General features: G+C 47.0%; 1 protein-coding gene across 3 annotated transcripts in view; it reads right to left on the bottom strand.

The window, feature by feature from the left end:
* EZH1 (enhancer of zeste 1 polycomb repressive complex 2 subunit) overlaps window positions 1-4,929 on the bottom strand; it is a 57,648-nt gene extending 52,719 nt beyond the window's left edge. Inside the window, exon 1 of one of the 3 annotated variants that reach the window (XM_011929683.1) lies at window positions 4,845-4,929. Coding sequence is in view for 1 of the 3 variants with exons in the window: in XM_011929682.1 (XP_011785072.1) it covers window positions 4,845-4,851 (7 nt within the window). In the remaining 2 variants the exon portion in view is untranslated. The remainder of the gene's footprint in view (window positions 1-4,844) is intronic. The other 2 variants (XM_011929684.1, XM_011929682.1) reach the window with 2 other exon arrangements.
* Window positions 4,930-10,949: the final 6,020 nt, after the last annotated feature.

Genomic DNA, 10,949 nt, shown 5'->3' with positions numbered 1-10,949 from the left:
ACAGGCGCCCGCCACCACACCCAGCTAATTTTTTTGTATTTTTAGTAGAGACGGGGTTTCACCGTGTTAGCCAGGATGGTCGCCATCTCCTGACCTCATGATCCACCCGTCTCCGCCTCCCAAAGTGCTGGGATTACAGGTGTGAGCCACCGTGCCCGGCCTATTTTTTTTGTTTTTGTTTTTGAGACAGAGTCTCACTCTGTCACCAGGCTGGAGTGCATTGGTGCAAAAACAGCTCACTGCAACCTCTGCCCCCGCTAATTTTTGTATTTTTAGTAGAGACAGGGTTTTACCATGTTGGCCAGGCTGGTCTTGAACTCCTGACCTCAGCTAATCCACCTGCCTTGGCCTCCCAAAGTGCTGAGATTACAGGCGTGAGGCACTGTGCCCAGCCTACAAGATCTTGCGGTGTTTCCCAGACAGGCCTTGAACTCCTGACTTGCAGCAATCTCCCTGCTTCAGCCTCCCAAAGTGTTGAGATTACAGACGCGAGCCACCGTGCCCAGCCAGAACGCTGACTTGGAAGAGTAAAAGAAATCTCCTAACAGGTCAGAGCACTATCTTGACTGGTTCCGTATTATGTCAGCCCAAAGTTTAATACTGTACTGCATTTAGTGACTGCTCATACTGTCCAATAAAAATAAGACTTTTTCATCTATTTTGAATCAAATTATTAGGGTAGGTGAGTTAGAGAATAAGACACACTAAAGATACTGAACTCCAATTACCCATTAAGTAACTCATGACTTTAGGGTGCAGTGTACTCGACTCCCAACTGATGACTGACCGATAGACTAAAGAGTAGGAAAGAATCTAATATGTACACAGTTTGGACATAAAACAAACAAACAAAAAGCTAGGGACTTTCCAGAATGGAGAAGCACAATTTTTCTTTTTTTTAACTTTTAACCCTTCCCCTCAATCCCAACCTATCTAATTATCTTCACTTTTCTCCACACATTGTTCTCTCTTTTCTGTTTATTTTATTCTATGTAGAAATGGAATTAGGGTGTCTTTAGTGTTGCTACCTCAAATCTTTTCTGGGATGCTACTAGTGAACAAAGTGGAAACTTTTTTTTTGAGACAGGGTCTCCCTCTGTCGCCCAGGCTAGAGTACAGTGGCGCCATCTCCGCTCACTGCAACCTCCGCCTCCCAGGTTCAAGGGATTCTCGTTCCTCAGCCTCCCAAGTAGCTGGGATGACAGGTGTGTGCCCCTAGGCCCAGCTAATTGTAGAAATGGGGTTTCACCGTGTTGGACTTAGAAATGGGGTTTCACCGTGTTGGACAGGCTGGTCCCAAACTCCTGGCTTCAAGTGATCAATCTCTCGGCCTCCTCCCAAAGAGATAGGATTATAGGCGTGAGCCACAGTGTGGGGGACCCAAAGTGAAACTTTTTAAACTTAGTCCAAGACCAGAGAAAGATATACTTAATGACATGAATTGTTACATCTTTCATATAAAGAGCAAATCAAAGGGAAGGAACTGTTGCCTATAGAGTAAGAAAGCCAGGTTTCAGATCTTAGGAATTAAAAGTAGACAAAATTAATATTCTGAATCAGTTTCTTATTTTGTTTTGATTTTGAGACAGGGTCTTGCTCTGTTGCCCAGACTGGAATGCAGTGGCTTGATCTCGGCTCAGTGCAACTTCTGCCTCCTGGGTTCAAGTAATCCTCCCTACTCAGCCTCCTGAGTAGCTGGGACTACAGGCCCACACCACTAGGCCCAGCTAATTTTTGTAATGTTTTTGTAGAGACAGAGTTTTGTCATGTTGCCCAGGCTGGTCTCAAACTCCTGAACTCAAGTGATCTGCCCACCTCAGCCTCCCAAAGTATGGGGATTACAGGCGTGAGCCACGTGTCTAGACTGAAATCGGTTGTTTGAAGGTATAATTCAAAGGCAAATATATAAGTAACAAGCCTGACCGCATTTTTCTCACCTTTCCCTTCTCCCAAATGTCTTCTTGGGAGTAAAATTTCATTTTTAGTTCCAGCCTCATTCTAATGTTGTCTCTTTTTTTTTTTTTTTTTTTCCCTGAGACGGAGTCTCGCTCTTTCGTGCCCAGGCTGGAGTGCAGTGGCATGATCTCACTGCAACCTCCCACTCCCGAGTTCCAGCGATTCTCGCACCTCAGTCTCCCAAGAGTTAGGATTATAGGTGTCCGCTACCACACCTGGCTAATTTTTTGTATTTTTAGTAGAGATGGGGTTTCACCATATATTGGCCAGGCTGGTTTTGAACTCCTGACCTCAGGTGATCCACCAGCCTCATCCTCTCAAAGTGCTGGGATTATAGGTGTGAGCCATCAAGCCTGGCCTCTAGTGCTGTTTCAAAGGGCACTAATGAAGAAGTCATTTACACTTTAATGAATTTTAAGCTGGGCCTTAGCATCAAGTTCCACAATTGACATACAAGTACTCTGCCAGTTACTGACAACACTAGCATCCAGATCACCTGACTCCCAGTGCCAGAAATTTCCCACGATTTATTCCACAAATATATGTTGAGCACCTACTATTATACTTAATAGTAGTGTCTACTATGCGTTACTGTTTTAGGTGTTTGGGGTACATCATTGAATAAAACATACATCCCTGCCTTTGGAGTTGACTCATTATGTTTGTGATACACAACACTAAGCATAAACCTTGACACTGATAGCATTATTACAGTTTTATAAATGGTCCTTTCTCCTATTATGTATGTGCATTTTTAAATACTTCTCTCTCCCCTTTTTTTTTTTTTTTTGAGACAGAATCTTGCTCTGTCACCCATGCTGGAGTGCAGTGGTGCAATGTTGGCTCACTGCAACCTCCACCTCCCGGGTTCAAGCGATTCTTGTGCCTCAGCCCCCTGAATAGCTGGGGTTACAGGCACCCACCACCACACCCAGCTAATTCTTGTATTTTTTGTAGAGAAGGAGTTTCGCCATGTTGCCCAGGCTGCTCTCAAACTCCTAACCTCAAGTGATCCGCCTGCTTCAGCCTCCCAAAGCGCTGGGATTACAGGCCTGAGCCACTGTGCCTGGCCTGTTTTTTGTTTTTTTGAGACAGAGTCTCACTCTGTTGCCCAGGCTGTTGTGCAGTGGCGCCATCTCGGCTCACTGCAACCTCCACTTCCCAGGTTCAAGCGATTCTAATGCCTCAGCCCTCCCGCGTAGCTAGGACTACAGGCGTGTGCCACCACACCTGGTTAATTTTTGTATTTTTAGTAGAGATGGAGTTTCACCATGTTGCCCAGGCTGGTCTCAAACTCCTGGGTTCAAGTGATCCATCTGCCTCAGCCTCCCAAAGTGCTGGGATTACAGGCATGAGCCACTGCATCCGGTTTTTTTTTTTTTTTTTTTCTTGAGACAGGGTCTCACGAGCTGTCACCCAGACTGGAGTGCAGTGGCAGGATCAGAGCTCATTGTAACCTTGACCTCCCAGTCTCAAGCAATACTCCTGCTTCAGCCTCCCAAGTAGCTGGGAGCTGGGACTATAGGAGAAGCCCACCACACCTGGCTAGTTTTGTTTTTTTTTTTTGTAGCGATGAAGTCTCACTATTGTTGCCTGGACTGATCCCAAACTCCTGAGCTCAAGCTATTCTCTTGCCTGGGCCTCCTGAATGCTGGGATTTCAGATGTGAGCTACTGAGCCCAGCCTAAAGTACTTATCTCCTAACTCCTAAGTACTCTCTCCTATGTAAGTAATCTCTTTTATCAAGATTCCAAGACTTAAAATAGACAAGCTTTCACAGAAACCTCTAATAGGGTTAGCACCTCTCAGGCTGGAAACCTCCTTCAATATCAGCTTCCTAAACTTAAAAAACACTGGGTGTGGGAATTTTTCTATTCAACGGCAGCATGGTAGCAAACGTGGAGGAGACCCACGTTTTTAATGCTATCCTTGCACACCCCAATTGCTAGTCTGCCTGAGCTCTTTGACTTCATCCTCCCCTGCCAAGCGTCAGGTTCCTAACGGCCTGGGCTACACCATTTACAACCCTACATTTCACCCTCCATATTCCCTCACATTCCCTGGGGGCACTAACATCCTTCAGGCATCCCGTCCCTTCCCTGCTCAAGAAACAATTCCTCAGTAGTCACTTTTTATTGAAATAAAAGTTTGTCCCGCATTTCCTAACAGGCATGTCCCAAATACAACACCTTGTCTTTGCTTCGAGGCACTTTTATTTATATCATTTGATCCTCGGGAGAATGGTGGGGGTCAGCGATCATTGGCGTGAGACCAAAAGTCTGGAGTGAAGGAGATTCTTGCTCAGGGCCAGGCCCGGGGCGAGGGGACCGAGGCACCCAGGACGCACGTGAGGAGGCGCTCACTGCGTTTGCACGACCCTGAGTCAGTATTCCTTTACACTTAGTGCCTTGGGAGCCTGACTCACTCACCACCCTAGTCCCGGCCCTGTTTTTACTGCTACCCCTCCTCAACAGCCCCGAAAGCCATCGCAAGATCAGCCCCGGTCTCTAGCTCTCCCCAAGCACAGCTCCAGGTCCCCAGAGTCCACCTCGCTAAAGGCCCCCGCAGGTGCCACCGCCCACCGTCCCACCCTGCCGTCCAACGGGATTCCCCGTCCCCGAGCCCGCCCCCGCCGCTCCTCCTCCCGGGCACACAGCCCTCGTACTCCCAGACGCTGTCCTCGCCTGGGGCTCCCTCGCCCCATCGCCCCCATTCCCCCAGCCCTCGGAATGAGAAGGGGCGCCTGCTACCCCCGGCTAGAGAGGCAGTGTGTCCCTCGAATTCCTTCCAGTTCCCTGATCCCTCCGCCTCTCCCTCCCTCAGGCCCAGGGCGGCGAGGGGAGGAGGCCCGGCCCCACCGCTCGGCCCAGGCTTGTTTACTCACTCACCCTCCATCCCGAGCCGCAGGGACGCGCCGCTAGGACGCATGCGCGCTGCGGCCCCACCCCTGCGCTGCGCCCCGCCCCGCGCTTCTGTCGGCGCTTGCGCATTGACCTACCCGTGTCGCGCGGTCGCACGTCGGTCATTTGCCGCCAAAAACCCGCACTGAGGAGTTCTGGCGGGTGCAGCCGCCCCGACGGCTTCCAAAGCGGCGCTGGCAGGGGAGGGCAAGGGCTCTGGGGAAACCTTCTCAGAGCCACTAATATTTTCCTGAAGACCCTATTCAGCGGATGCGCCATCCTCACGCGCTGGTTGCAAGCCACATCTCACTTCAGCGTTTCAAGCCAACCCAGAGCACCTTCATACCGATGCTTCACCCCTACCAGTTCCCCAGACACCTGTCTATGGGCTCTAAGCCCTTTATTTGTGTCTGATCTCCCTATTTCTGTCCATAATTCTTCTAGTCACTTAGAATCAAAATTGTAGCCTTGTATCAAAATAAATCCCCACAAGACGCCTACTAGTTACAAAGGTAAAAAATATCAACTTTACAGATAAGAATCTGGCAGACACCACCTTAACAAAGTGATCAAAGTTAACATCAGTAGTCGTGAGAGGTATTGTTTTCTTCTCCTTTTTTTTTTTTTGCCGGAGGGGGGGTGTGGCGTGACAGAAGGCTGGAGTGCAGTGGCCAGATCTCGGCTCACTACAACCTCTGCCTCCGGGGCTCAAGCAATTCTCCCACCTCAGGCTCACTACAACCTCTGCCTCCTGGGCTCAAGCAATTCTCCCGCCTCAGCCTCCCAAGTAGCCGGGAATACAGGCTCGTGCCACCACGCCTGGCTAATTTTTGTATTTTTAGTAGAGATGGGGTTTCACTGTATTGGCCAGGCGGCTGTCAAACTGCTGACCTCAGGTGATCTGCCTGCCTCGGCATCCCAAAGTGCTGAGATTGCCTGCATGAGCCACCACTCCCGGCCTCCCTCTTCTTTTTAAGGAGACAGGGTCTTGCTGTGTTTTCCAGGCTGATCTTGAACTCCAGGGTTCAAGCCATCCTCCCACCTTGATTTCCCAAAGGGCTGGGATTACAGGCATGAGCCGTTGCCCCCCGCTGAGAGGTATTACCAAGTCCCTCTCAACATGATGCAATGAGAAGCGCACAAAATCACTTCTGTAGTATTCTTGACAGATACGCATAAACTGATTTTTTTTTTGTTTTTCTTTTTGGTTTGTTTGTTTTGAGATGGAATTTCGCTCTTGTTGCCTAGGCTGGAGTGCAATGGTGCAATCTCGGCTCACTGCAACCTCTGCCTCCTGGATTCAAGCGATTCTCCTGCCTTAGCCTCCCAAGTAGCTGGATTTACAGGCATGCACTACTACACCCGGCAAATTTTGTATTTTTAGTAGAGATGGGATTTCACCATGTTGTCCAGACTGATCTCGAACTCTTGACTCAGGTGATCCACCCACCTCGGCCTCCCAAAGTACTGGGATTACAGGCATAAGCCACCATGCCCAGCCTGCATAAGTTGAATTGAATTATGAGGAAACATCAGACAAATCCAAAATGAGAGACAATCTACAGAATAACTGGCCAGTATCTCCAAGTGTCAAGATCATGAAAGACAAGGGGTGAGGAACCATCTCAGATTGGTAGACTGAGGACCTATGACAACTAAATGTAATGTGTGATCCTGGATTGAATCCTGGTCCAGAAAAAGAACACCAGTGAGATAATTTGATGAAATTAGAATAAAATCTCTATATTAGTTCATAGTATTTTATCAATCTTATTCCTGGTTTTAATCATTGTAATTAAGGAAGTTTGATGGACATATAGGAACTCTACCATATTTGCAACTCTAGTAAATCTGAAATTATTTCAAAATATAAATTTTTAAAATTAAAAATTAAAATGCAAAATAATACCGTCTTGATTTTGATTTTGTCTCAAAGTGTTTTATTAGCATGTCATGTTCATTTTTTCAAGTAATCTTCATAACAACTCTATGAATTATGTAGGGCAACTTCAGTTTATACATCAGGTTATTCTGGCATAAAGGAGTTAAAAGACTTGCCTTACACAGATGAATAATTCTGTCAAGTCTTAAACTCAGGTTGCTGGATTCCATCCAGATTTAGTGTTCTTTTCTTTATATAAAAACTTCGACTTTGCTGTTTTTCCCTTGCCCCTATCCATTTAACTACAAATCAAGGAAAATATTCCTTTATACTTGCAATTTACACTGGCATTCTTTTCTATTCCCGCTGCCTTCTAGATAAGTGGTTCTGAAACTTGGCTCACACTTGGGGAGCTTGAGGAGCTTTTTTTTTTGAGACGGAGTTTCACTCTTGTTGCCCAGGCTGGAGTGCAATGGCGCGATCTCAGCTTACCGCACGCAACCTCCGCCTCCCAGGTTCAAGTGATTCTCCTGCCTCAGCCTTCCCGAGTAGATGGGATTACAGGCATGCGCCACCACGCCTGGCTAATTTTGTATTTTTAGTAGAGACGAGGTTTCTCCATGTTGGTCAGGCTGGTCTTGAACTCCCCACCTCAGGTGATCCGCCTGCCCAAAGTGCTGGGATTACAGGCGTGAGCCACCGCGCCAGGCCAAGGAGCTTTAATAACTACTGATGCCCACCTCCTGTAATGCCAGCACTTTGAGAGAATGAGGAGGGCAGATTGCTTGAGCTCAGGAATTCGAGACCAGCCTGGGCAACACAGTGAAACCCCTTTCTACAAAAAATACAAAAAATTAGCCAGGCATGGTGGTGTGGGCCTGTAGTCCCAACTACTCAGGAGGCTGAGGTGGGAAAATTGCCTGAACCTGGGAAGTCAATACTGCAGTGAGCCATGATTGCACCACTGCACTCCAGCTTGGGCAACAGAATGAGAACCTGTCTCAATAATAATAACAACAATAATAAACAACAAACAATAAACAATAAACAACTTTCCACATCACCAATAAGCGTGAGAAATTTGTTTGCCAGTTGGTTCCTACTCATTGTGATGGGAGAGTTTTTCCTGTGACCAGACCCTTTCTTAGCTGACATTTCCTGAGACATTATCAGCCAAACTTTAGCTAGCTCTTCCTCTACAATTCTTTTTCTTTTGCAACTCTTCAGGTCTTTGTCCTGTAAATTCGTAGAAAAACTTCTGGCAAGTGGTCAGCAACTGGACCTTTGAAAAACAGTACAATCACCCCTGCCCCACTCCTCCCAGCCCCACCCCCAGGCAGTTAATGGGAGAAGGGAATAACTGTGTCACTCCTGGCTTCCAGTTGCTCATCTCGCTTTAAATTGGAGGCCTCTGGGGCTGAAAGAAACTGGACAAAGTGTGCTGAGTAGCCTAATAGGGCTGGTTCTTTTTCTGAAAGTTCCCTATTGCAGAAAAATAAAATTATGTGTTTAATTTTTGAAACCTGATGCCTGATTTGCCTTGGCAGCTACTCTCCTGGGCTTGGCCCAGAGTCCAGCAACCCTAGTATACTGATTAATACCAGCTCAACTTGCTCCCTGGAGAAGAAGAGCATTATTTACTTGACCATTTTCTTAAATCCTTTTTAATTTGCTTATATTTTAGCATAATCTTCTTGGCTTTAACATGCTACATCTTTGACCACTGGGCCCAGCAAAGCCTTAGGGAAGACTGCTCTGCTCTGTACACTCACATCCCCATCACAAAGCAAGATTGTGTTGAAGCCCATGATTAGAAATGACATGTCACGTGTTCTAGTCCTTCTGGGAGTTCTAAGTGTACTTTCGTCCCCTGCTGGTCCTCAGGCCCCTGGTAGAAAGGGAAGGAGATGATGCTTCTCAGAATTCAAACAGAGCTCTCTGCACTAGTATTCGTGCCTTCCAACCTCAGCCCCCTTCGGACAGTGACCCCTTGGCCTGTTGTGCCCCTGCCTTGTAATGCCCACAGAGATATCAAATAGCAATTTTCAGAAGGGACACAGCGAACTGAGGAAAGGCTGGGCCCCAGACAGTCCCTGACAGGGAAGTGTAAACACAGCTGTGGAGATGGGAGCAAAGCATCCTCCCTCCCCTCAGTTCCCACCCAGAAGCAGGGAAAGGCCACCCTGCCATGAAGAAACAAACAAGAAAACAAAGCAAAGCACAACCCAAAAGTTGCACGAAGGTCACCAGAAACTGGGGCTGCTGCCCAGGACTTGGTGGGGCCTGTTGAAGTGCCAGACCCCTCCCTGAACACTTAGAGGTGAAGTCGGCTCCAAAGCAAGTTGAGGTCTGGAGATTACAGAGGCCTGGAAACAGGGCTCAGTTTTTGAAGCCTCTCCACTCCTGGACACTTTGTCCTCTGATCGCAAAATCCTAGCTGTCTGCCTTAGGTACTTAGCTCCTGACCCCTAGTTGCTTAGGCATCATAATAATGAATTCAATTCAGCAAGTAAGAACAGGCCCATAATAAACCCTTGTCCATGGCTGTTACAAGTTTAAACTCTGAGCCTCTAAGCCAAAATATCAGAAAGGGCTTCCACAGTCTTTGTTAATCACAGAATAAATAATTCCAGCAGGAAGGAACTTTCTCTTTTGGGCACTCATTTGGGTGGAAGTCATGCCTTGATTTGCACATACCCTCAAGGCTCCAACCCCACAGCTAGCGTGGTGCTGCTGGTTCTTGCTCTCAGCACAGTTAATGCAGGGTCTTGATCCCTAAGGACGTGCCTTTGGCACAGCCCTGCCTGGGAAGTAGCTCTGATCGAGTGGACAGCTAATGAGCTGTGCTTTCTTTCTGGCCATTAGGGTCCTCAACTGTGAAAATGAAATGGCAGAACAAGAGAAAATGGTAACAGCTTTCAAATACTGAGTATTTACTATGTGCCTGACACTGTCCTGAGAGCTTTATACAAATCATCTGATTTCATATGAATCAGCAATATTCTTATCCCCACTTTATAGCTGAGGGTTTAGAGAGATTCTATAACCTGCCCCAGGTCATCCAGCTGGTAAGTGGTATGGCCAGGATTTGGGCTCAGTTATTCTGACCGCCCCAATCAATGCTCTGAACCACTCCACTATACCGCCTCCCTTCTCTGAGGTCTTTTAGCTCTGACATCATGATTCTGGATTTTCTCCATTGCTCTCTGCTCTCACCAGTGGTGCCAGAAAGAGAATGTGTTTGGGACTCTAGTCTGCAAGTCCAGAGGAAAACACCTCCTGAAAGTTAAGGAGCTCCTTACTTCCTCTGTACTGGAGATGCCAATCAAAGCTGGACACTTGACAGACCCCCATATCAACAGGGAACAACATACAGCCTGTGTGGAAGACAAGCAAATCCTAGGCAGACAGGAAAAGGGAGTTTCTCTTGGTTCTGTGACTTCCCCTTCTCTCTTCCCTATCAACAGGTCCCACACTGGTGATGCTATGGCCTTTTGAACCCTTCTGTGGCTAGGATGAAACACCAGGCTTCAGAGACACTTTGGGAGCAAGAGAAGTGGCCATTGTATTCACAGTACACACATCTACAAATTCTATCCATGATACTGTATATAAAGGAGCAAAAATAAATCACATTTATTTATACATTTAACAAGTTGCTTTTAGCATTTATATTATCACTAGACATTGCACTGGGTAGGAATCCCATGTAATCCTGGCAAAATGCCTGGGAGTCAGTTATTATACACATTTTACAGAGAAGAACACTGAGGCTCAGGGAAATTGACAACATTCTCCATAGCCCCAGGCTGGTAAGAAGGAGAGCTGGAATTCAAATCCAGACTAGGCTGTCTGACTCCAAAGTCTGTATTTGTTTCAATAAAAGGAGTGTTGTATGGTAAAAAGAGCAAAATTATGAAATTGTAAAGATCCCAGAATATCTTGGAAATATAATTTTCATAATTATATGTGTTACACATTATGATAGTAACTTCCATTTATTGCATGCTTAGTAGTGCCAGGCAGTGGGCCAAATGCTTTACATAGTTCGTTCATCTGTACCGCTCAGCGAGATACATGCTAGTGATCCCATTTTGCAGATAAGATGACAAGCTCAGCCGGGCGCGGTGGCTCAAGCCTGTAATCCCAGCACTTTGGGAGGCCGAGACGGGCGGATCACGAGATCAGGAGATCGAGACCATCCTAGCGAA

Source organism: Colobus angolensis, unplaced genomic scaffold (genome assembly GCF_000951035.1).
Source record: "Colobus angolensis palliatus isolate OR3802 unplaced genomic scaffold, Cang.pa_1.0 Scaffold83, whole genome shotgun sequence".
Taxonomy (NCBI): Eukaryota; Metazoa; Chordata; class Mammalia; order Primates; family Cercopithecidae; genus Colobus; species Colobus angolensis.
The sequence above is the reverse complement of the archived record's forward strand: the minus strand, read 5'-3'. Positions and strand labels throughout refer to the sequence as shown.